Genomic DNA, 26,963 nt, shown 5'->3' on the forward strand with positions numbered 1-26,963 from the left:
CAGTGAGAGAGGGTGGGAGAGAGAAAGAGAGGCGAAGGTATTTATAGAAAAATGGGGCTTCGCAGTACCTTTCCTTGCAATGAACCATTTCAGGAGCAAGTTACTGTGTCCCAGTTTCATGCTCGCCGCTCAGCCAGAGGGTTTGGACCGAGGCTGAGGTCGGACAGCCTCACCCAGGATGGAGAGCCCGGCTCTCAGACGCTCTCAGCTCCTTTGCTGATTCAGAGCAGAGGGAAGAATTGGCCCTCACAAGCCACAAATGTGACCTTCTGGGGGTGGGGAGCAGCATCCGTGTAGGTGGGGTAGAGGCTTCGGGGAGGAGGTGAGTCAGGTCAGGTGGAGGAGCAGCTTGRGGGTGTCCGTGGGGCACTCCCTGGCTGCGTCGACCCCCTAGTCGGGGGGTGTGAGGAAAGGCTGGCTGGAACGTGCCCTGCCGCAAGCCGGGCAAGGATGAGGCGCTTCCTGAGCAGAAAGGGCCGCTTCTCCCTGCGCCAGAGCAAGTCTGGGACCCGGAGCGCCGCCAAAGATTTCTGTAAGTCTTGTTTCTCTCATTTGATCTTTTTTTGTATGACGGTATTCCTGAAGGGCTTCGTTTGCAAGACKGAAGATGAAGAGGAGCTACAGTAGAGTGTGTAYCTGGGACGAAGGGTGGAGAACACAGAAGACAAGCCCTGACAGTACCGCTCAGTGTTACGAGAAGGCAAAGAGAGGATCCGTCCATGATGTCCTTATCTATTTTAATTCAGTTTTCTTCTGATTCTCTTTGGTGAGCTGACAGCAGTTGCTCCATCACTGATTCTTTGATTTATGTTTCATACAGTCGGTCTGAAGCCTGGCGTGCCACTGAGATCTGATTTGCCCTTGAGCAGAAATGACATCATTTACAATTCAGACTCTTTTTCTACTTGACTTTTAGGAGAAATTGCTGCACCGTTTTTTTCTTTCTTTTTTTGTGTCAGTTTTCATGTCTGACCTGCTAAAACTTTTAAAAGAAATAAAACAACTGCATGCCATTTTACACTTATGCAGCTCTCTTGTTTCGAATTCAAATTGTCTGACTACTTTCACTTTACTTAGGCGATTAATTTACGAAATTCAAAAAAATCTCAAAGACATCATTTGAACTGCAGTCTGGTTTATTTTAAGAAAACCTACAAGACAAAAACAAAAAAAAAAAAAACAAGTGCACAAAAGACTAGGGTTTGATGTACTCCTTTAATACAAAAATTGCTGTAAAATGTACTGCATGTTCACTGTGCTGCACCACATCCTGCATATTTTTAAATGTACCCAGATTAATGTCCTGTACAGATGAAGTGAAGACTCTTTTGGGACACTTTGTACAGCAGCAGAATGAGGCCAGTGACCAGGGGAAGGCCAGCGGTTCAACATGTGGTCCAGATACCAACAGTCACAAATAACCTCCTTCTCTGTTAAACGTCTCCTCTCGCTGTGATTTGTTCGACTTACAAAATGTTTTTTGGTCGTTCCAACAAAAAGACCTGTGTGCCGACTCACACCCCTCTAGGCTAATCAGAGCTTAATTAGCAGGCCTTCTTTATGGTTTTATTGCGAGCAGACATTTTCTTAAAGGAACACAACCCAAGAAAGCTGATAATGTCCCTTTTTGTCCCTTTTGCAGCTTTAAACAAGTTTTTGATTTTTTTCCCAGGATTGTTGTGTAGTTWGCTCCACCTTATCTCCATCARTTGACCAACTTCCCCCATCTCTGCTGCCCCCCAAAATGTATCCCCCAAGGCATGAGGCTGCCATGTTTCAACGTAAAAATAACAACAATGATGATAATGAACCTGGAAACCTGGTTTGTTTTAGTGTTCTGTGCACAACTACTGTTGTCCTTTTAGCAGATTATTCTGTGGATCTGTGCAGCTCTTCCAGAGTTGCAATAAGCTTGTGGTTCTTTGATAAACGATACTCTTCCTGGGAACATTTCACATACTGTAGGTGAATGGACAAGCCTTCCAGTTCTCTTCCCAGTTTTAATGATGGATTGAAAAGAGCTCAGTGAGACATTACAAGCTTGGGATGTTGTTTTATCACCTAACTCGGCTTTACGCTTCTCCCTCACTTCACCCCTGAACTCTCTGCCGTGGCCTTTGGTTTTCACGATGCTTTTTGTTCGCTGAGCCTTCCCGGGATGGCTGGACTTAKATACTAAGAGCAAATCACACACTGAACGCATCACCAGTTAGGTGACTTCTTAGGGTTCTGTGTTAGATTAACGGGCATTAAAGGAAAGAGGGTTGACTACTAACATACACCACACTTATTTTCCTTTGTAAAAGGAAATGAAAAATGATGTATTCCTTTTCTACTGCTTCACAATTCTGCACTTATCTGTGTTGGTCAATAAAACAAAATAAAATAAGATACAACAGATCATAAAAATATGAAATAAWACAACATTTGAAAAGTTTTAAGGGGTTGAAATTTGTTTGTAAACACTATGTGTCAATCATTCCAGCAACATGTTACTTTGAGCCTCTCCAACTCCTGTGTGTTCTTTAGACCTTGGTCTCCCTGCCACCAACCAGAACTGGCCAGARGCCTTTGGCTTCAGGCTCGGAGGCACTGGGCCCAGCTACATCCTGTCCGTAGTGGAAGGCAGCAGTGCCTTCCTTGCCGGCTTGCAGCCAGGTGACCAGGTGGTGGACATCGAGGGCCAGGATGTGACCAACCTCAGCACACCAGCTCTGATCGCTCTGGCTCAGACCCTCAAGACMGTACCCCCCAGTATCGGCGTCGTTTCACGGATCGAACAGGTCAGCTGATGCCTAAATATTTCAGATTTAGCCTCCGCTTTGTAGAATCCGGAATAATTTGGCAAATTTTTTAACATACCGTTCCTAAGATTGACATCACGCCAGGCCCAGATGGCCGTTTTGGCTTCACCATCGTGGGAGACAGCCCTCTGATGGTGGAGGAGAGCATGCCTGGCGGTCCGGCTGCACGCAGCGGCCTCAAAGTCAACGACTACGTCATGGAGGTCAACGGCATCCCGGTGAAGCATCACGAAACGGCAGCAGCCATGATCAAGGCGGCGCAGGGCCGACCCCTCCGACTGGGAGTGCTCAGCATGGCCCGCCGGAACAAGCGGCTGAGCAGCAGCATGCGGGTACTGTCGCAGAGCGGAGACAGCATCAGGGAGAGCCGAGCTCACAAGGCTATGGAGTTCAACAAAAAGGTGAGCGTGAAGCTACTTCTTTTCGCTCACATGGCTCCGGTTTCATTCCGTCATCGTGAGTCGTTTTAACACCGTCTTTATTGAATCAGGTGGAGGAGGTTCTCGGAGAGGAGCCTGACGTGAAGGAGCAGCTGTTCGAGGTGCTCAAGCAGTACGCTTCCGACAGGGATGTGGAGGTTCTGGCCGAAGCCTTGCCTGACATTTTGATCACAGAAGACCATCAGCAGCTGATCGACAGCGTCAGGTAGTTGCTTACGTGTTTCGCAACTATTCTATAAAAAAAAAAAAGTTACCTCAATTAAATAAAATTGTGATCAAAACATTTTTAAGTAACATTTTTTTTAACAAAAAAAAGTTTGGCTTAAAAAACTTTTATTTAAATTAAAAACACACATTTTTGTCTCACAAAGTGAAAAAATTATTAGTAAAAAGCTTTTTTTTTTTTTGCACATATCACAAATCTTTTCTTGCTATTCAAAGTTTTTGTTTGTGATTCAAAGTTTTGCTTGCGATTCTCACATGACGTCGTGGGCAGGGCCTAAGCATCGCAACAAAAGATTCCTGATGCGTGCAAATAAAAGTTTGTTTTACAAATAACTTTTTAAGTTCACAAGACAAAAATGAGTTATTTAATTTAAAAGTTTTTTAAACAAAACTTTTAGTTTAAAAAAATAAATGATTACAATTGCAAATGTTTTGATAATTTACTTAAATGAGTTTTTTTTAATTTTTAAATTTAATAATTGTGAAACAAATTTAACTGCATACTCTGCAAACCATGACACACTTTTATTAGACAGGAGCAGCTTGATTGGATATTACATACATTATATCTATCATGATAGTTCAGGACGAGTTATTTTTAATTCTAAATGAATATCCTTGTTGAACTTTTATTAAAGTGCTATTCCCCTTCAAGATATATTTACTTAACGCTGGAATAAATGCCTCTAGAATAAACTCCTCTCTGCTTAAACCGCTACTCCGTGCTGAAGCAGAAACGACAACGTTCAACGTTTCTGTTATCTGACATGTATCAATCAATCAATCAAATTTTATTTGTACAGCACATTTCAGCAGCAAGGCATTTCAAAGTGCTTTGCATCATTAAAAACAAAACAGAGTCAAACAACATTGAATAAACAGTAAAAAGAGAAAGAAATACGGAAAAAGAATAATAAATAAATAAAAAATAAAGATAAAAAAACATTAAAGCCCTCACCTCTTTTCTACCCTTACGACTTTAGTTGAAACTAGTGGTGTGCCGATCGATCGGTCACCGATCATAATCGGCCAATTTTCGTGAAAAAGTGCATGATCAGTGATAATAATAATTTTAGTACATGTTATTATGCGTCAGAAGAGGTCTTTGGAAATACAAAAAATAAATAAATAATGGACCAAAAGACCAATCACCCCTAGTGCCACCACCCCCAACGCCTCCCATCCATCCATCCATCCATCCATCCATCCATCCATCCATCCATCCATCCATCCATCCATCCATCCATCCATCCATCCATCCATCCATCCANCATCCATCCATCCATCCATCCATCCATCCATCCATCCATCCATCCATCCATCCATCCATCCATCCATCCATCCATCCATCCATCCATTTTCTGAACACCCTTGTCCCTTAGTGGGGTCCGGAGGGCTGCCGGTGCCTATCTCCAGTCAACGTTTCGGGCGAGAGGCAGGGTTCACCCTGGACAGGTCGCCACTCTGTCGCAGGGCAGCACAGAGACACACAGGACACACAACCATGCACACACACACACTCACACCTAGCAACAATTTGGAGAGGCCAATTAACCTGACAGTCATGTTTTTGGACTGTGGGAGGAAACCGGAGTACCCAGAGAAAACCCACGCATGCACAGGGAGAACATGCAAACTCCATGCAGAAAGACCGGGGCCAGGAATCAAACCCAGAACCTTCTTGCTGCAATGCAACAGTTCTACCAACTGCACCACTGTGCAGCCCCCCCAACGCCTCTCGAAAACTCAAATGTCTGGCCTCCAGCCAGACATTTGAGTTTGTCAGCCTCCACTTCTTTCATTCCTTCATTCCTTTTCTGGTTTGTAAATTCGTACATGTCCTATAAACCTAATCTAAAAATAACCCTAATTTTACCTTTGAGATCTTTTCGGAAAAAAAAAGGTTGAGTTGCTATCTTTTTTTGAACTGAGGTTTTAACAAAAGGTGTCAGCATATGTACAGTTGTGAAGCCAGAACAGCACTAAGGTTCTAACCATTCAAATGCAGCATTAAAAGTCCAAGACAATGCATTCATTTCATAGATGAGTGTAGTTAAACCTCTGATTGTCTCTGTGTTTTTCTATCCATCTGTATGGGGCAGAATTGATTTGATTGGATTGGGTGTTTGTTGGGTTGTGTGTGGGGAGGCAGAAGAAAAGACTCGCCCTGGGCAGCAGTCATAAGAGGATCACTAGTAATGCTTTTCTTTCACATTCAAAGAGTTATGCCGTCATAACTGCCCAGTCGTTCCATGAAAGCCATGTTATATAATATAAAATGTGCACAACTAAAACATAGCAGGACAAACATTTGATTTTCAACCCAGCTTCATTTATTGGGAATAGTTTGTATGAGTAAAGCAAAAACGGTTTTGGTTGTAAATATGTGACAAAAGCAGACAAATTCCTCTAATGGTGGATTTCTTTCCAGCCAATCCACTGTTTCTGTGAACAAATAATCAACTGACTGTGAAGTGAATAAAATGCCAGAAACATTTCCAACAAACTGAACTGAGGGATGTTCTGTTGTCTCTAGTTTCATACTCCTGAACTGTCTAGCATAGTGCTTCCCATAATAGTATAGACTTACACGACAGTGGAGCTCACTGAGGCAGCAAAGCCCGCTTAAATCCACAATGAAATAAATAATTTAGACTCACTCCACCCCTTCGTGATTTGACTGGGAAATCAAGCTCTCCAATGGATGAGTTTGCCCAAATATCAACCACTCACTCTCATCCTCGTATACTTGAATGTCACCCATCCGTTCTCACCTTTCGGGAACTGTACAGTACGATTAGAAAATCTCTGCCGTGTATTGCATTTCTTCTTCCTCAGCACTGATTAGAAAACCAAACCCCCTAAACACAACACCACTGCTCACGTTTGCATTTTTTTTTAATGTGTGTGTCTGTGTGTGTGTCACTTCGCCTCACTCTGTCTTCTTCGCTCTCACTTTGACTTTCTCTCAGTTGATTTCTTTCTTCCCTGTTTCTCCCTGTCAGCTGAGATTCTCGCTCTGTGAAACGCTCAATCTGGTTTTTTTTTTCTCCTTTTTTTATTATTTTATTATTTTTGTGGATCTCATCACTGGATGTTCATATTCCCTCCTCAGCAGACAGCTCATAGCTGCTGCAGCCAGTTTGCTGCTGGTGCTTGAGATGTACACACGTATGAATGCAGGGAATCATGCAGATGCTCCTCACACACACATGCAGACGTACTCGCTTTGAAGTTCCTTGCTGAGGGAAATTATGGACTGCTGCCTCAGGTGAGTGCTGGAAAACAGTTTGGCGTGGCTTGGTTTCAGTTTTTCAAGCTGCTAAATGCAACCCATGGTGAAGTTTGCTGTCTAAGCTCTATGTTCATGAGGCGGTTTGTGGCTTGTCATTAAAAAAAAAAGCCTTTATTGCTATTTTTATGGTTGATTTTTTTTTTTGGAGGGTAATCAGTTTCTGTCTTGAGCTAGAGGACATAGTATTTGTTGTGTCAGTTTCTCACAATGTGCTATCCTCTTCCTCATAAAGCTGCCTGTGAATATTCTTTCCATTCTTCATTTTGCATATGATTTAATTATGCATAAGTGGTGCTGGGATTCTTTTTCCTCCCTGTGTTTTTTTTCCGCTTTGGCTGTTTTTTTGGCACATGAAGTAGAACATACAGAAACTCTCCCTATGTGAGACCCAGACCATCTGTAGAGAAATCAAAAGTATATCCAGACAGTTTAGTTCTGAAAAGAATTGTGAGTTGATTTGTTTTGTTCAAATGGGCAGGAACTAATGAGCCATATTTTCCCCAATGCATGTGTTTGTCCCAGTTGTCCCAATTTCAAACAGGGTGTGCAGATTTTGCTAAATGCTCCAAATGAGCAAACTTTTCCAGTAGAAACTCAGGAGAGCTGTAGTCTGCAGGGGGTTGGGCTTCCAGGCTGGCCACCAGCCTTGCCTCAGGGTGTTGTGTTGATGTAAATTGTTTCCTCCGAATTGTATTTAGAAAAATGCTTAAGATGAAAAATCTCAGTTTCTTGGGGGCTACTTACACATTTTAAAGGCATCTTTCAGGTCCGCTTGTTTACTTAAAAACGTGAAACTGGGGAGGATGTTTGTTGATTTGTTAATCACTTTATACCTGAGATTTTCATGAAATTTACAGAGAAAATGATCACACAGCTTTTTAAGAGAGATGAATATGCATATTGCCCAATTTTCATCTTGTTTTTCCAATCCATTCAGTTTATTCACAAAGTAAAAAATTTCACACTGATATAAATTCAAGGCACAGACAGGTCTGATCACGTCCATTAGAGAAGGACGACTGGTTTCTTACAGGAACAAACCTACGCTGTAACCATGTTATGCAAACGGGTGGGTTGACAAAAACTCCACAAAATGACTGGTCCAATGTTACTTTTTATGTCATTAAAGATGATGCAGAGTTAATGGCAACAACAGGCCACTCAGGCATTTTTGGCACATATTGTTCTCGTTAATGCTGTTGTGAGTTCAAGGCCTTTGGTTCAGCAACCTCAGCTGCATGTTATAAAAGCACAAACGGCTCATGATCTCGCTGGGTTGGCATGCTTGATGTGCATGACAAAGCAGTCGGTAAAGGAGTATTGGTGCAAGTGCGTTTATTACTGTACAGTGATCTGAAAGTGGCTATAGTCAATGGTATTAATGGATATATTGATTAATCCTTCCAGGAAAAAGACACAGCTAAACAGAGATGTAATCAGCCAGTAGTACTTCACTAAAGACCAGTCATGGTTAATTGCAGTAATAACTTTGACAATGAATACACTAAGCAAAGAGATAGATTTAAACACAAAGTTGAAGGGTTGTCACTGGGTTAGTGTCAATGAAAGAAAAACACAAAGTGGGAGCAACAACTGTGTTAATGAATTTGTCCAGGAAAGAGACAGATTTAAACATGCAAGCTTTTAGCCAGGATACTGTGACTTTCTATTGGAAAAGCACTCAGAGTTAGTGAAAGGACTTAATCATTAACTCCATATAAAAAGATACATGGTAAAACTTATAATGACTGGGTCAGATTTGTCTTCATTGGAAAAATAACACCTCTCACCTCAAACTTTGACGAAAAACTCTCTTAAAAGCAAATTTTCTAAGCATGCTAAACTGGTAAAATATCACCACTGTTGGCATACTAAACTGAGGTAAATAATATATTGTCAGTTTGAACAGTCAGATAAAGTAATGTCAAAATTTGGTTACAGCTCTTCTGCATCAAAGCACGGCATCGCAGATCTGTCAGCTTGATAGTCTCAATATGCTGTGTCTGATTAAATCTACAAATTACTCCCCAGCATATCAAATAACCCAACTCCAGGGTAGTGAATTAAAGATTATTGGGGTGCTTCATCACCATCTGAGTGCCTGGGATGTAAGTTTTTGGTGTTTGTTACTGTCACCGAATCGCTCTCTAATTTTCCCCGCTGTGGCCTATCCGTAGCCGTGCATCACGGTCTGTCAACATCTTCCCCTCAATCGCTGTCTCTCCCTGTGACAGTCTGCAGTGACGCGCTCTGCACACAGCTGTCAAAGCTCTCCCGTCGACCTCTGCAGGAGGTCTCGTATCAAAAGACGTGAGGTGTGTTTAACAGCTTATATGAAGTTTTACTTTTTGTTTTCATGTCTCATATGGCCTGACCAGCTGGGCCGTGCTGTGCTCCGTCTGCCGCTGCCTCCCACAGGATGCTTTCTATTTTTAAGCAGCCTACTTCTTTGAATAAATTCTCTTTTAGGTTTCTGAGTCACTCGCTGGTGTCAATTCTTAAATTGTGGCTGAGCTCAAAGGTCACCGATCATTGGACTCATACAGCTTAGGGTACCTGCAGTGGCAAAGGAGGCAAGCTTGAAAGACCTAGGAGCTTTTCTGATAGTTTCATTACCTTGCGATGAATTTCATGAATATATAGGGACATTTATGCTTTATTCTGACAGTGTGTCTGTATGTGGGGTCATGTTGACAAGTTACAATAAACTATAGTAATGTTCATATATAAATCAGATTCAAAATGTAATAATCATTAAGACTGATTTTTTAAAATTTCCTCCCATGAAACAACTTCCTTTAAAAAATGTAAATAAACAAGAAACACTGGGTTGCTGGAGCGATGATGAACACATCCAGGGAATAGAGGCCAGAGGACAAAGCAAAAAGTGTCAACGTCAAGAAAAACTTTAGCTATTTATTACAATTGAACGTCTTGAGGGCAGTCAGGTTGGACAAAACTTCTTCGTGTGTTCACCGGCTCCGTTTTGCTTTCTGTCAGAGTCAGATCTCAGCTTGATGTCGTAAGGGATTTCAAGGAAGACGATGTCACAGCGGCTTATTGCCTGATCATAAGAGGACTTGGAGTAATCTGAGAAACTCAGATTCATGATCTAAGAAAGAAGAGACACTCAGATTACCCTGTGTAGACAGTCAGTTTTTAAACCACGTTCTGAGACTCGAGGAGAAGCCATTAGCACAGGATAGATGGTTGTTATGACTACATCTAAAAAATTTTGAAGTATCCCTCGAGGAAAGCAGTTTTTGCACATAATGCATCCAATCTCTGCGTTGGGATTATGGATATATCCAAAGCACTCCAAATGTTTGTTTTTCATTCTTTTCTTTTCAAAAAATGTGATTGCATTCAACAGAATGAAGAGGCAGAGAAATCTGTCAACGCTCCTGTGTGTCTGATTGCGAATGTTACTGTTTCCTGCACTGATCCAGTCATTGTGCCGACCTGCCTACGGAAGTCCACAGGGACGACTTTCTCTTTTCCACTTCTTTCATCTCTCCCTCCCCACTTCTGTTCATCTCATTCTTTCGTTCCTCCTCTGAGGGGCTGGATGATTTGTCACTTACTACCTCTGACTGCGGAATGATGGACAACCTAATGGGGAGGATTAGCTTTCAGCTGTTAGCGAGAGGGTCAGCCTGTGTTGATCCTGACCCTTGCCTTTCAGTTAGAGCACCTAAAAATGGGACAACGTGAAGAGAGCTGCCCCCGACATAAAGGTGGACAACAGCTCAAGATGCTGCATGAGGATGTTTTGGAGGTCTGGAAGGATGTGAACTACAGCCGCTCTTCTGGTTTTCTCCCTCCCTGAGTCCCAGCTTCTCTCTTTCTTCATTTGGCTGCTTCCCAAGCCTGCAGCGAGTGCTTTTCAGATCCAGGACACCTTCCCGTTTCTCCTTTGCCTTATCTTCCTCCTTTGTCCGGGAGAGTTGTTTCAACCGTATGGAGAGTCACTGTGATATGAACGAGGCATTTGCATTGCTCGACTAAATTCAAGCACTTCCTCATAGCCCCGAGGAGCCATGGGAAGGGACAGGAGCCTTTCTAGACACTTTAGGTATGGCGGCTTTTACTTTGATCTCAGAAATGTCGACTGTGCTTTTTTGTGCTTTGTTGTGGGGTGTATTTAAGGTTAGCTGACTACTGTTCTGCAATGACATTAATTAAGCATGTTTCGATGATGCACTTCACACTTCTCTGTATATCTGTAAACGTACACCGTGCCTGAAAGCAATTAGTGTTTTTAAATCTGCAGGAAGAAAACTTGGTCATTCTAGAAAAACTCTAAAATAGAAAAAGTTCTGATCTCTATACTTTGAAAGATTTTTTACTTTTTTTATTATTATTTTCACTCCTTAGGATTGACATCTTTGGGCCTTATAATGTGCCATTCATATGCACACTCATGCTTGGCCCAGCTGTCAAACTGGCTGATCAGAAGTGGGTCTGCTAATAATTGGTCTTGCAATGTGCTTCCCAGCTGATTGCAGTTGTCATTCATCCCTCTGTGCATTGTGTCCTTGATCCACCCCTCCCTCAGACCCAATTATAGACTCTTCTCGGCCTCCTTATAATTTAGGGCATCCCGGAGCCTACATCCAACTTTAGTGAAAGAATTCACTAACGTTTAAAAGGGATATTTTTTCAGGTCAAATCAAAACGTACAAGTCAACTTCCTTAGTTTCATGCTTCTAATTTATTAGCAGCCCCGATTTTAATACTTAGTAATAACAAAATGTTCTCAAATTCTCTGGAAGAGAAACTGGCCTGCAGCATCGCAGATCCCCTGCCGTACTTGACAATGAACACACTTCTGCATATTTATCCTTCATTTCACACTGAACCCACCTTATGATTGTTTGTTGTCTGCAAACACAATCTTTGTCTAATCCGACCAAGGCACAAAAAACATTTAACAAACTCGACATTTACGTTTGTAATGGTAGGACAGAAATAACTTTTTTTATGCTTTCCAAGTAACCTGTCACAGAAATATCTAATGGATGACCATTTTACATGATCAAGGTTGAATGTTTATTTTTCCAATTTAATGCTTATTTACAAAGCTAATAGAAACAAAGCATTAGTTAATCATGAAACCAGACATTATAATTTGTTGTTGCAACAATTTTACATTTTTAGTAAAAAAAGGTAGAGCAAGGTTCAGTGCTTTGAGCAAGAGGAAGAAATTAATTCACCCATCAAATGAACTCATTCAGTTTCTTTCAACCTGTCCATCATTTAACCAATGATTTGACAGCAGTGATATGTTTTTCAGGAAAGTTACATGGCCTACATAAACTGTAAACTACAGGCGTCACAGATATATTTCCAATAGTTACATGACCTTGGCCTAGAAAGAGCTCCGGTTCTCTGCTGTCTCTCTCTTTCTGCTCTCATGGTTCCTTCAGATTCAGCAGCTTCTGTCCCTTCAAATGCGTCTTTCACTGAGATCAAGAAAACTTCCTCTTATTACATAAAAACAGGTCATGAAGATGGGCTTGTAGCGGGGTGTGACAGACGACTAGCCCATCGGGGAAGTGTTGACTGTTTTTCTGCAAGAGTGCACAAAACACTTAATCACTGTCACCTACTTACATGAGCTCGCTTAGCTTGTAAATTACAAGGTTTTGCTTTCACACAACAGAGAGCATCATCCTGCAGTTATCAAACGGTACCTATGGCAGATTACATCCTAAAAATGCCGTGTGTAATTATGGTGAGGCTGTCGGCTGCTGAGTGAGGCTGAGGAGACTGTAGCTGTCAATCAGCTGGAAAAAAAATACCCTGGTGAATCAGCTGTTATTTAAGGATTCCCTCGATGATTGTATTTGACGTTGTGAGTCTGCAGACTGACAGAAAGTGTGGAAAGAGAAAATTGCAAAAGTTGCAGGAAAGCTTTTTTGCTTATAGGTGATCAGAGGATGAATGTGTTGACCTAATCTGACAGGAGCATTAAAAGCACAACAATCAAAATTTTGGAACTTTGCAGTCCGTCTTTTATGGTAGAACTCTATCAGAATCCCTTATCTTAACTTAGTAATATTTGCCCATTGTGTATGGCAAAAGCATCATCGTGTCACTACTGTGTTTCACAGTGGGATTTGTTATTTTTGATGATGCTCAGTTTTAAGCGGCCTTTTAGAACTGGTGAGCAACATACTCTGCGTTATCAATTGTCTGTTAGTGTATGCCTATTTGCATAAATCTTCTAGATTTGACTGAAAATGAGATTTTGTGTTGTTAAAAATACCTAAACATGTTAGTTTTATTTCTCTTTAAACAACAGAAGATATAAGAACTGCAGTCAAAATATTTTTGACTGCAGTTCTTAGTCATCTTGACACAAATAGAAACCCTTTTAGCTCAACATTTCAATGACCAGCATCTTCCACAACAGAAAAAGTTGAAAGCTCAAACAGATAACATTTTTGTAAACCTTCAGCCTACTTGACATCTGTTTTAAGTCTTGCTTTTGCTCACTGCGTTGCAGCCGGAATAACTTTAAACATCTCTGTAGGTCCTCTGACTTCATTTTAAACATGTCACAACCAAATGGCTAACTTTGTGTCTTCTCCACATAGTAACAAATTCCACACTGAAGAGTGTTGCTGTAATCTGTAGTTATGAATGGTGGGTACACTGATAAGGAAAATATCTTACTTTTACGTTTCTGTGCTATTACAGATAAGAGGTAATCAAGCACTGAATCAGCTGCATCTCTGGAGAGAACATATTTAATTTATCACAAAGTTTTCAGAAGTACTCGTTTAGAGATTTCTACTTCATTGCTGAGCCTGAATAATGAGTTGTGCCGTGTATAATGGAGGCACACTGGAATTAATGCAAAACCAAAAGCTCTCTTTTCTCCTCTGCACAACTGAAGCACCCAAGAGACAAAGAGACACAGATAGAAGAGGAGAGCGAGTCGCGCTTATGATCGAGGCAGCACAATTTTTCAGGTGGAACAGGAAAGATAGCACGCAGAGATAAAAAGAACTAAAAAGGAATGTTTGCCCTTCATTTACTGAAAACATATATGCCCTAAACCACTTCTCATCACAGTTTGTGGTAATTCTTCATCTATTTAAAGTGAATTTCTCTCATTTTGTTACATGTTGTTAATTCCCTTGTAGGTAACTGCTGAAGGAAAACCCATGCAGCACACAACTGAGCGTTGGAGATGTTTAATGGAAGCAGACTTCACTTGACCTTGAATCCGTTTGCAAGAAACTTTTCTTTATTTCAGTTGTCGTGAGATGATAAACTGTCCTGCAGGGAGGAAACTGTCTTAAATTTGATCTGAACAATATGATTCCTTCACTAAGCTTTGTTCTGTATTGGAAATAATTAGTTGCAAACTTCTCTTATCTCTTTCCATTTTATAACCCATATTTTAACACTACGTATAAATACCCTTTCTTTGCACAGGATACAAGATACGAGTTGGCTCACAGAAACACGCAAAATCACAGACTATAATACACTCTTATTGCTTCAGTTATTAGTTTTCTCTTCTTTAAGAGGAGCCAAATGTTGAATAATAAGAGGAGGAAAAACACCATAAGGGAGGAGAGAAGTGCTGTCTCCCAGAGGTAGCTCATTCACCGAGCTCCCTCCTTTTTTGTTTAATAGCTGTGAGCTGTCACCGATTCTGAGCACTCTTACCTACAGCTGCTGTGATCTTACAACAAAGCTCCCCTCCTGCAAGCGCAGGCACTCTTATTCAAATGTTGGACCATTTTCCTTCCTTCTGTAAAGCATGTGGACTGATCTGTTTCTGGTGAAGCCCTGGAGTGATTTGTTTGCAGTAACTTGGACTTAAGCGGGGATTTGTGCTGAAACGATAAAGTGAGCTTTTCCCCAGTCCGTTTGTGATTGTTTTATTTTTTTTGCGTGGTTCCGCAATGTTTGCCAGGATCTTCATTCCCAAAAAGCACCGGGAGCGTTTCGATGAGGTGGTCTCCCAGAGCCTGATGAGCAGGCTGAAGGGCCGCAGCTTCAGTGACCCCAGCCGCAGCCACCTCCGCCGCAGCCGGAGCGAGGACCACCCTGAGCGTCTGCTCGTCTCCACCCGCGCCAGCTCAGTGCCACGCACCCACGCAGAAGAAGGTGTGGTGCCCCCTGCCAGAGGCATGCGCAAGACCACCTCCCTCATAGCTGGCCACTCGGGTGGCACCACCACCAACTGCAGGTTTGCATCAAGTGACAATTTGGGCCTTCGGGGGCAATTAGCAAAGGAGGAAAGTTTATAAAAAGGCATAATTATAGCTTATTAAGCTGTAATAAAAGGTCATTAGTTTGGACAGCTCCCCCCCCCCTCCATTATTAAAGCAGATCATGATTTGAAATCAGCTTTTTGTATCAATCCAGGCTATATTCGTTTGGTGTTAAAAGTTAGTTTGATAATGTGAACCATTGAAGAGTGAGAAAAAAAGCAAACTACAGTAAAAATTACATCCTGTGGTGATAACACCATCCCTTTTTAGCAGTGTCAATGTTCTCCTGCATTTCTTCTCAATCACGTTGTTCCAGAATATAAACTAAATTTGGAGACATTTTAAAGAAAACTTTCAAATACAGAGACCTCCCCTGTAAACATCCTGTCACCGTCTTTTGAAAACTACAGGCTAAAAGCCATCTTAGTAAAACCTTCTAAGGCTGTGGCATCATTARGCTCTGCCAAGGAACCTACTGCCTATGCTTCAGTAGAAGTACGCATTGTGGATGTTAAAATATAATGTCTGGTTTGATAAGGAAATGATGTAAAAACTGTGATTTGCACTTTGATCCAACTTCACCACTGTGACAACTGTTAAGGCAGGTGAATAGGTGCACATTTTTTCATTTGATAGCATTTCAATTTAGTTTTGATTCCCTAGAGACATTGCAGACAACATAGTAGCAACAGATAATGTATAAAATGTTGATTTTTCTATTCTGAAATCCATTTCTGCAGGACCGTCAGAGTTTGTAAGGGCAACATGAGTTTTGGCTTCACCCTGAGAGGCCACGCTCCAGTGTGGATTGACTCTGTGATCCCCGGTAGGCCTCAGTGTTTGTTTTCCGTTGCAAACAACAGTTCACAGAACTCGGTGACACATTCATGAGGCTGCACATCCATTGAGCAGTGGCCGCTTGAGAATCGTATCCCACTTGCATGTTGTTTTACTCTGCAGGAAGTCCTGCAGACAAGGCCGGTTTGAAACCAGGAGATCGGATCCTGTTTCTGAATGGGCTGGACATGAGGTTTGAGTTCCTGTATTCATTTCATAGATGTTATCCGTGTGCACCAACAGCCTGTTGTACATAAATAACTTTACCTCAGAATGAGTAAGAAAAAAGCCACAAAAGATCGACTGTGTAAAATATGTCAGCATGTTGCCTGACTGTCGAAGATTTCCTGTTTGTAGGTGTTACAGCTACAACACTACATATTCCTATTTGTGCCTAACAATAGCTCACCTTTAAAGACAAGAGATAAAAAGAACACAGATAAAAGATTGTAGAAGAGTCTTCTGGGAGAACAGAGAACGTCAGTACTCTGTTGCTATTTCAAGCATAAATAAAGCAAAATCATCTGCTGCTTTTCCTTCAGTATGTTGTGATTTGGGAGACTATTTTTCCTGTCTAAATCTGTGCTATTCAAAAACAATTTCCTAATGTTTCTGCATTTGTTCTTTTGTGCACAATATCAATTTCTGCAGGACCTCTTCTCATGAAAAAGTTGTGTCCATGCTTCAAGGAAGCGGAGCCATGCCCACCCTGGTTGTGGAGGAGGGTCCTCCTACTTTTCCTCTGGCTGAGCAGGACCTTGCAGGAGGCAGCGTTCCCACTGAGCGTGCACGCTCTCCGGTGCTCAGTTCCCTGCAGTGGGTGGCTGACATCCTGCCTCCCAGCATCAGGGTTCAGGGACGCACCTTTGGGCAACAGCTGGAACACCTGCTGACCATCCAGGAGAGGTATACCATCTGTAAGGCTTTGGAGAACTTCTTCCAACACAGGTGAGCTAAAAGGGCGAGGAGATCATGAGTTGAGAGATAAAAAGGAGTTAGAAATTAGACAAATTAGTATAAGTGATCCAGAACAATAAATACATTTAAAATTAAATGTCATCAACAATGGTAGAGTAAAAGTTTGAGAGATGTTTATGGGCTTTTCAGCTGTGGTCCTAAGGTGTAAACTGTGGGCACACAAAGGAAAACAAAAAACAGAAGACAACACAAAAAAATGTTAGACCACAGCATTTATTAGCACAAAAATGAAGGAAGATCGGAGGGGAACATTGTCGTTTGTTGCTCTATTTTTTTAAAACATATTTTTGTCTTTTCTTTCAGGTGTTTTTTATATTAAATTTTCACTTTTTTGGTTTTATGTAATATTTCCTAATTAAAGGTTTTTGTTACATCTTGTTCCTCCTTACTGTTGCTGAGATTTATGTTTTCTGACCACCATACTTTTTATTATCATCTCGTCCGCATCTCTTAAACTACAATATTCCATTTTATTCTATTAATGTTTTAAGTTTTGTGTTTTGTTTTATTTAGATGTTGTTTTAAAATCCTTATTTCTACAGATTTAATAATAATAATAATAATAATAATAATAATAATAATAATAATAATAATAATAAACACTTCACATTCCACCTACTGGGTAACATCTCTCGTTAACATCTAAATTTTGAGCATATTAATCAATTTGAAATAAGGCAGGGAATTCTATTTTTGAAATTCGGAGAATTCAGATATTTCTGACACTTGTTATGTCTGTCTTAGCTCACATGTCTGCATGGTCCGGCCCTAAACTTAAGCTAAGCTTTCCTTGTTTTTCTCTTAATCAATGTGACTGTTAATTGGACAGCCAGATGATTGTTTACACCCTGCCCGTGTTTCCATGGTCACAGGAACGTCGACACGCTGATTGTGGATGTGTTCCCAGTGCTCGATACTCCGGCCAAACAGGTGATCTGGCAGTTTGTTTACCAGCTGCTGACCTATGAGGAACAAGAACACTGCCAGAACAAAATTTCACGATTTCTTGGATACAAAGCACCAGGTTTGTGCACATTTATCGCAACAATTAAACGTCTATGTGACTCATTGAGGACTGTCTTGAGAATGTGATGGGGATCTTGAGCTAAATCAGTGGTTTGCTGAACTGCTGCGACCCTTCAAACTTTGTTTCCTCTTCCTCTGCATGACCTGTATGTGTGTTCCAGTTCCGCCACCTCCTCCTCCTCCCCCTCCTCCTCCGGAGCCCGAGTCTGCTGCCCCTGAGCCCCATCGCCGTAGCAGCTCCATGAGGGTGACAGGGACCACATACAGGAGTAGTGTTAGGGGACGTAGCTCTGATGACCTGGTCATTGGCACACACTTGGGCATGGGTACTGACATTCAATATCTCTGCATCAGGAACAAAACTAACACTGAGACCACTTAAACAGTGTCAGTTGTCTTTAATGTCATTATCTCTGTTAACAAAATTTGCACATACCCATGTGTAGAATGCCAGGCTTTTGTGACATTAAAAAAATAAAAATCATGAGGTTATTTCAAAACTAGTATCGTCATTATTGTAACATAAATGAGCTACAATTCTTAAAAACAAATATATTAACAGCAATAGAAGCAAAAAGTTCAAAGGTGCAACAACCTGGTTGCTAGGTGTACACACCCTTAAACCGATGTTGTTGAAATACCTTCTGGTTTATTTTAAAGGATTCAGTCATCTTTAGTGCAAAAGATTCTTTCTTTTCTGAGAAGAGTTTGTTGTACTGCTTCCCCCACTGCCAACAATATTTTATTAGACAGTTCCCCAGCCTAATCAAATGAACTAAAGAAGACTGAATGCTTATTTTTGTTGTACCATTAATTTTTTATGTGTTCATTGTGGCTTAATTTAGTTCATATTTACCATTGTTTTTAGTTATAGTTTTTTTTATTTGAACCTTCTATGTTGTCAGAGTTGCTTTATCTAAAACTGGGATTTGTTCACCTGCAATGTCTTGCTGAAATGGTTCAAGAATTACCCCGAAGTTTGTAAATTTAGTAACACTACCAGGGCATATGGGTTGTATTAAAGTTATTCTAATAAATGTATTGACGTAGGCGTGCGTGCAGAGCCAGGACAGGACAGTGGTATGCGGTTGGCCCCCGGAGAGAGACAGTCAGGAGATGGAACGTCTCTTCCTGAGACGCCCAACAACCTCACCAATGTGTGTACCAATGCCAGATTTTATTGTAAAATATAGACTGTTTAGGTTTTATTCAAAACGTCTTACTGTAGTCCATCTGTATGTGCCTCCATAACAGCTGTCAGCTGTGTATGCTGAACTGGAGAATATGTACTCAGCCAAGAGGTCCAAGTCTTTGAAAAGTCGCCCTCCTCCTGGTCCTGAAAGTTTGCTGGACCTGGAACCTTTATCCCGCACAGGGTCTCCTACAGCGAATGCCAACACAGGTACCCACAATTTGAGTATTATGTAATTTTGTCCAATAAAAGATAAGATAAATTATAGCTGTCTTTTGTCTCAGGGGCCCGCAAAGGTTCCTCGCCCCATCCCTCATGGCCAGATCCTCTACCCAGTCCACCCTCAGGCCAGTTCTACCCACCAGGGTTGACGAGTCAGACCAGTGGGGAGTCTAACCCCTACATCAGCCTGGACAGTCCCCCTCCGTCACCTCTGGAACCCGACTTTCCATGCAGCCCGCCTGTTCACCGCAACAACAAACGGCGGTACACCTTCTCCAAACCTCCTCGTTCAGAAGACACAGATCGCTTTCTGGATGCTCTGAGTGAGCAGCTGGGACAGAGGGTGGCCATCGTGGATGACTTCCTGACCCCTGACAATGATTACGAAGAGGTACGGTCAACACAAGGACCTTTGTAAATTGAATGGCATCCCTGATAAATCATAGATCAATACCACAGTCATCTCTCAACTAACATTTTATTTGTCTTTATTTAAAAATTTGGACCCAACTCCTTAACCCACCAATGTGCAGAATTAGCACAGCCTGCGGGGCCAAAATTGCCACTATTAAGCAAATAAATGAATTGCAAAATTAATTCTGAAATTTCTTGTTAATGATAAAAATATAATAAAAATATTAAATAATTTCATTAGAAATTAAGCACTTAAGTCTGTTTTTAATAAAAATAACTATTTGGAAAAAGGCCTCTCGCCCAGAACGTTAGCTGGAGATGGGCACCAGCAACCTCCCGACCCCACTAAGGCCCAAGGGTGTAAGAAAATGGATGGATAGATGTGGAAAAAGTGAATATGATTTTGACACTATTTAATGATCAATTTAATGGTCTTGTGTTAACAGGCTATATGAAGAGCCAAACATGTGAAAACATTACTGTGCCACTTTTAACCCCTGATAAATGAAGGAATATTTGAATGAAATATTTTTGAACAAAATATTTGAAGGTTTAAGGGAACATCCAGCCTACACTCATAAACTAGTATCAGAAAGAAATTGTTTTTGGTGCAGTTATGTATTGAACAGTTGTCAGATCAAGTTCCACTTTGACATTGAAGGTCTAATGGTGTGTACTTGGTGTTAATGTCAGGATGTTGTGCAGATGGACTTCCCAGATGAGGAAGATGAAGATAATGAAGATGAGCTCGGTGTGGATGAGGAGGAAAGCGGAGGATTCGTAGCTCCAGAGCTAAGCAGCCCGAGTGATGTTCAAAGCAGCAGCGGTGAAGAGAACGCCTCCTCCCTCACATACTCCTCTTCCTCCGATCACATTCCTCCTCCCCCAATGACACCACCTCCACCTCCACCTGTTCAGTTCAATGACCCGCCTCCTCTACCTCCTCCTGCACCCCTACAGAGTCAGCCTCAACACCAGCCACAGCAGGAGTCCATTACCTACTCCCCTGAGCACATGCCAAGGGCATACGTGCCAATCCGTCGGAAATCTGGGCCCCCTCCACCACCTCCTCCACGAAGCAATCCACCACCAAAACGCCATTCCTTGCACAAAGTCCTACCTACAAGAGAAGATCTACATGTTCAAGCTACCTTACAAGAGCTAAAAGCATACCAGGAGAGACAACAGGCTTTTGAGGAGAGGCAGGCATATGAGGAGCAAAAAGCTTATGAGGAGCAACAGCTTTATCAGGAACAACAGGCCATTAAGGAGAAAATCTTCAAAGACAGACAAGCTTATGAGGAGCAGAAGGCTTATGAAGAGCAAAAAGCTTTTGAAGAGCAGCAAATGTACGAAGAGCAGCAAGCCTACCAAGACAGACAAGCCTATGAGCAGCACCAGGCTTACCAGGAACAAAAAGCACACGAGCAGCATCAAGCCTACAAAGAACAGAAGGCCCTTAAAGAGCTTCAAGCCTACCAGGAGCAAAAAGCCTACGAGGAGCGTCGAATTTACGAGGAGCGTCAAGCATATCAAGAGATGCAGCAGATTTACCAGGGTCACCAGTCGATGCCTGCTCAGCCAACACAACAGAAGGCTCATTCACCTCTTCCTCTCCAACAACCACACCAGTCTTTACCTCCGCTCCCCTCCCAAGAGACCTCCCATCAGCATGCTAACCACCACCTTTATATGATGCGACAAGCACAGCAGCAGCAACTGGCCCACCAGGGCCTCCACCACAGACGCTTGTCTCGTTCAGCACCTCCACCACATCAGCCATCACCCCATCCGCCACTCCACCCTGGCCAGCAAGGTCAGTATGCAGAGGGAATCTACCAAAGTCATCAAGGCATGAAACCCCAACCCCACCACTCATCAACAGAGATACTACACCAAGGCCCAGCGCATCACTCCTCCTCTGAGATGCTCCATCAGTTGCACCAATCACAGACCCACCATTCGTCCACAGAGATGCTCCAACAAATGCAGCAGGCCCACGCTCTCTACTCATCATCAGAAATGCTTCACCAAATGCACAAAGCCAAGGCCCATCACTCCTCAGCTGAGCTTTTACATCAGTCTCAGCAATTGCAACAAATGCAGCCTCACCATTCCTCAACTGAACTTCTCCACCAGGCTCACCAGATGCACCGAGGCCAAGCCCACCATTCTTCAAGTGAGCTGCTCCATCAGATCTTTCAACCCAAGCCCCATCACTCATCTACAGAACTTCTCCATCAAGTCACTCAAATACACCAACCCAAAGCCCATCACTCCTCCACAGAACTTCTGCATGAAATCCAGCAAGAGCCCGCCTCCCTCCCAGTCCAGTTTACGCGTGACAGCCAGTCCCATCAGAGTCGCAGGAGTGTTAAAGGTCATCATCAGGCAGATGTGTCACTGCAGGGAAGACTCAAAGACCAGCAGATCCAGCAAATTCACCAGCCCCAGCCAACCAAACCTTCTCCCCAAAGACCCCATTCCATCCAGCAGACTCACCACCATTCTAGTACACCTCAGATCCACCACATCCACCACATGACCCCGCAGCCTCCTCCTCCCCAGAATTACCAACACCAGATTCAAGTCATCCATCCTCCTCAGCAGCCCCACAGGCCTCAGCCACTTCTTTCCACCTTTCAGCCCCTCCAGCCTCACCAGCCCACCCTCTCCACCTTCCAGCCTGTGCCCCAGCTCCACCAGTCACAGCATCAGGTCCAGTCTGCCACCCAAACTGGTCGGCCACAGTCACAGCCCTCGCACCACCTCTTGCAGTCCCAACAACAGCATCAAGCCCAACCTCACCACAAGCAATCTCACAACCAGAGTCAGCCCCAGTCCCTCCCTCACTCCTTGTCTGATCCCACAGAGAATTTGGGACTGCCTCCTCCTCCACCTCTTCCACCACCGTGCTCTCCTCCGCCATTGCCAAGACCCACTCTGTCACGAATGGACTCGCACCATATGAGTGTGAAGAGACTGCGCTGGGAGCAGGTGGAGAACTCAGAGGGGACCATATGGGGACAGGTAAGTTATGAGACATTTCTAAAAGTGACAGAAATAGAATATTCCCTTTTGGACAATAGTATGCCAGATGGCTTGGATCAGGTGTTCAAGGCCTTCCCCTTGAACATTACAATTACAAACTTATTAGGATATTTTGTGATAAACCAACACTGTGTAGCTCATAATTATGAAGTGGCAGTAAAAGGAGGTGCACATTTACAGGCTAGAACGTTTTCTTTTTGCAAAATAGCCCAAACCCTCTTAGATTGGATGGAGGACATTGGGGAACATCAGTTTTAAAACCTTGACACAGGTTCTCAGTTGATTTTAGGTCTTGATATTGGGGCAATGGTGGTGACAGTGGTAGGTTGTTTACTAATCATGTGGCTTCTGAAAGTAGTTTGAGTAAAGAGGGAGTACTCCACTTGACAAATTTTACTTTCCTTTAGCTTTATGCACACTGTATAGCGTGATATTAAAGTTCCAACAAAATACATTGAAGTTTGTGGTTGAAATGTGACAAAATGTAAAAGAGTTAAAGGGATATGACCAGTTTCACAATGTACCATCAAACATTTCCACTGAAGAGTGAGACTTGTCCCCTGTGCACATGGCCAATGCCAAACAACCCTTGAAGGATGTTGTTTTTCAATGAGAGAGCTTACCTTAAAATACACAGTAGCACACACCAAAATGTTTTATCTTCTACTTTCAGGTTCTAAAATTCTCTTGTTTATACTTTATCAACACAGATAAGCTAGATAATCTCACTGCAAGACAAATGCAGATTTTTTTCTTTCTCTTCTTCTTGAAGTTGGGGGAAACTTCTGATTATGAAAAACTTCACAACATGGTGAAATATTTGGACCTGGAGCTGCACTTTGGGACACAGAAAGGGTCATGTGAGTGGATGTAAAAGGATGTCCTTATTGTGCTTAAATTTGAAGAGTCTATGGTCAGACTATTATTTACCATTATTTATGATATTTAAATGAATGAACTATAATTTTTATAGGCCAAATATTATAAGGAGCTTTTGTTTTCTTTCATTAGGTAACTCTCTACTATTTAGTGTAAATCCTGATTTGTTGGGTTTGGAGGCTAAATTTAAAGTCCAAGAGCGACCAAATCCAAATCAGGCTTCAGCTATAATTCAGCTATCACTTTCATCTTAAAGAAATATTATTTATGCAAACAGCAGTGGAAACTCACTATGAGCATTTTCAAACATGTTGATGTCATGTATTTTTTTTAAATCAAAAACTTACTTAAGTGAAAAAATATCCCATCCCTTCAAATTTAATTTGTAAATTTAGTCCCAATAGAAATAAACATAAATGTTGTCAAATTTGTAGTGCCCGCTCCAGAGCCTCTGCCACACCTGGAAACCTTCAAGAAGAAAGATGTTATAGAAATCCTGTCCCACAAGAAGGCTTATAATGCCTGTAAGTACAGCATTGTGCCCTACATACCAATATTTACAGTTCCCTCATTTTAGTTTCCTATCCAACCTCTGCTTTGTGTCATCTGACAGCCATCCTGATAGCCCACTTGAAGCTTTCTCCCGGAGAGCTGCGTCAGGTGTTGGTGAACATGGCTGCAGACAGACTGGAAGCAGCTCACATTAAACAACTGCTGCTGTACGCTCCTGATGCGGAGGAGGTGAAAAAGTACGAAGCGTACAGAGAGGACCCCGGTAAACTCAGTGAGCCAGACCAGTTCATGTTACAGGTAAAGTCCCGGCACGTTGCGGAGCTAGTGTTGTTGTTGCCGTGCAACTGCGAAGGAACAGAGTTTCACCATGGTGATGATTCGAGGGTTGTTGTTGATGTCTGTCAGATGTTGTCTGTGCCAGAGTATAACACCCGTCTGCAGAGCCTCCTCTTCAAGTGTTCCCTTCAGGAGAAGACAGAGGAGCTGAGGGGAGCGTTTGACTGTATCATTAAGGCGTCTACGGAGCTGAAGACGAGCAAGAAGCTAGCTAAGATACTAGAGGTGCCCTTCTTCCAAGGAAATGAATTAAAATAGCAAATGTGTTACACATTTGTGAGACTTTCGTACATTTGGTAGTAGAACATTCCCACTCACGACTCTGTAACTCGGAATACAAATCCTTAACCTTCCACCGTACAATTTTGCCCTACTTGGAATTTTTTCTATTGCCTGAAATCCCAATAAAACACTTTGAGTTTTGTGCTAAGTGTAAAATGTTCAAGGAAAGCATGAATTTTGCACAGCGCAGTTGATATATTCAGTTTGTTCCATGTAGCTGAAAAAGCATTTCTTATACCACTTTCCCCCCATGACATTAATCTTTTATGTAGTTTGTGCTGGCGATGGGGAACTATTTAAATAACAGCCAACCTAAAACCAACAAGACCACAGGCTTCAAGATCAACTTTCTGACAGAGGTACTGTAGTTTGTATGCCGTAAATTGTTTGTTATAGTCCCGGAGTCCGTTTGGCATATTCATCAAACATCCTGCATATGTCCTGTTCAGCTGAGCACTACTAAAACCGTTGATGGGAAGTCGACGTTTCTGCACATCCTGGTCAAGTCATTATGTCATCACTTTCCGGAAGTGTTGGACTTTTCCAAAGACCTTAATATGGTCCCCCTTGCAGCAAAAGGTAGGAAAACACATTAGATGTTCAACTTTTATTTTAAACCCCTTCTCCACACAAACTCGCACTCCTTTCCAGTGAACCAGAGGACCATTACTTCGGATGTGAGCGACATCCACGCAACGATACAGGATATCCGCTCAGCTTGTCAGAAGATCCCTGCAACCGCAGAGGATCGCTTTGCGGTCGTCATGAGTGTATCCTTTAGAGAGAACGGAAAGCAGCAGAGTGAATTATTATCTACTTTGGAGAAATGAGATGCTTTAGTTCCTTAACTTTTAATGTGTGCAGAACTTCCTGGAAAACAGTCATCCAGCAATCCAGTCCCTGGAATCGCTCCAGCAGAGAGCCATGGAAGAATTCAGCAAGACAGCCTCGTACTTTGGTGAAGATGGCAAAACCACCACTGCAGAGACTTTCTTTGGCATTTTTGCAGAGTTTATGAACAAGTTTGAGGTAAGGAAGTCATGTTTTGCATTAACTATTTAGATGTTTACCGAATTTAAACTTGGGTGCATCATATCTTCTCCCTTTTTTTTTTGTAGTTTGTTTTGCACATGTATCTGGCATAAGCACTTCTTGAACTTTTTCACCTTTTATCACTTCAGTATATTGCATTCAAATGGTATGTATTCCTTTACTCAAAATCCCCAAAATATACATTATAGTTTGTGGCTGCAACATAATGAAATGTGAAAAAGTTCAGGCAGTACGGATTTGTTTTCATGCCATTAGACATACAATGATTGAATGAATCTAACAGATATTTTTGTTTGCTTTTTTTCACTGCAGAGAGCTCTCAGCGATCAACAAACGGCAGAAATCCCAAAAAGCCCCAGGAGCCCTCGAATGGCCTCCCCTCAGGCCTGGTAACACACATTCACATGTGCAGACTAGACTGAACATTGCAGCAGCTGAAGCACTTTACACACACATGCAAACCCGAGGTACGTGTACCGTGCACAAACATGTGCACACAAGTGAAATGAAAAAGAGAAACTAAAGTCGGACATTTTCTACGCTAAACCTGTAAACCTTAGCGTTGTTCACGTTACATTCTGCGGGGAGAACAAAAGGGATTGTGATCAAGAATTTTGTTCAGTTTTCGGTATATCTTGACTGTCTGAAAGGTAGATACTCAGTAATGTACCTTAGTTTAAGTTTCATTTCCATAATCACCCATTAGTCAGGTACAATGACAATGAAATAGAACATTTGTAGCAAATCTTTAAATAAGATGTATTTATATATTTAATCTTGACATAGATATGAGCTTTAATCAAAACTTGTTCACTGCACTCTGGGGTTCTTCAGAAATCACAGACGCTGCGGAAGCTTGTTCTTTACTTTTGTCAGACACCCACCACTTTGAATGTAACATAAGCTCTTTAACAAGTGTTTTCTTAACTAAATCTCAGATTAAAGGCTGTTTTACTCGCTTTTGTGTACCTTAACCTCACTGTCTGCAGACTTTTCTTCTTTTGGATGATAACTTCTAATTATTACAACTTTTATATAGGAGGTAATGTCTGCACAGGCTGCAACTGGCTGTTTGTTTCATAGAAAATAATGTAATTGTAATCTGAATACCGAGAGAAGATTGCAGAAGTGGGAACCGTGTGAGTCTTAAATCGGGCGTGGTGCAATTTCCAAATGTTT

General features: G+C 42.0%; 1 protein-coding gene across 5 annotated transcripts; it reads left to right on the forward strand.

The window, feature by feature from the left end:
• The first annotated feature begins 78 nt into the window (after nucleotides 1-78).
• Nucleotides 79-26,743, forward strand: grid2ipa (glutamate receptor, ionotropic, delta 2 (Grid2) interacting protein, a). Of its 5 annotated transcripts, none has more exons than XM_008416787.2 (23): nucleotides 79-532; nucleotides 2,530-2,783; nucleotides 2,873-3,205; nucleotides 3,295-3,449; nucleotides 14,701-14,976; nucleotides 15,742-15,827; nucleotides 15,962-16,031; nucleotides 16,490-16,786; nucleotides 17,689-17,840; nucleotides 18,004-18,168; nucleotides 18,893-18,999; nucleotides 19,097-19,244; nucleotides 19,319-19,647; nucleotides 20,364-22,700; nucleotides 23,494-23,581; nucleotides 24,035-24,124; nucleotides 24,214-24,410; nucleotides 24,519-24,674; nucleotides 25,004-25,090; nucleotides 25,181-25,310; nucleotides 25,383-25,501; nucleotides 25,596-25,760; nucleotides 26,097-26,743. In XM_008416787.2, the coding sequence occupies exons 1-23, from the start codon at nucleotides 451-453 to the stop codon at nucleotides 26,175-26,177; spliced, it is 5,904 nt and encodes a 1,967-aa protein (XP_008415009.1). In that variant the 5' UTR covers nucleotides 79-450; the 3' UTR covers nucleotides 26,178-26,743. The 5 variants fall into 5 exon arrangements, with proteins under 5 accessions (XP_008415009.1, XP_008415010.1, XP_008415011.1 ...); XM_008416788.2 differs by having other exon boundaries at nucleotides 20,376-22,700; XM_008416789.2 differs by lacking the exon at nucleotides 18,004-18,168.
• The last annotated feature ends 220 nt before the right edge of the window (nucleotides 26,744-26,963 follow it).

This window comes from Poecilia reticulata, linkage group LG8 (assembly GCF_000633615.1).
Source record: "Poecilia reticulata strain Guanapo linkage group LG8, Guppy_female_1.0+MT, whole genome shotgun sequence".
NCBI lineage: Eukaryota > Metazoa > Chordata > Actinopteri > Cyprinodontiformes > Poeciliidae > Poecilia > Poecilia reticulata.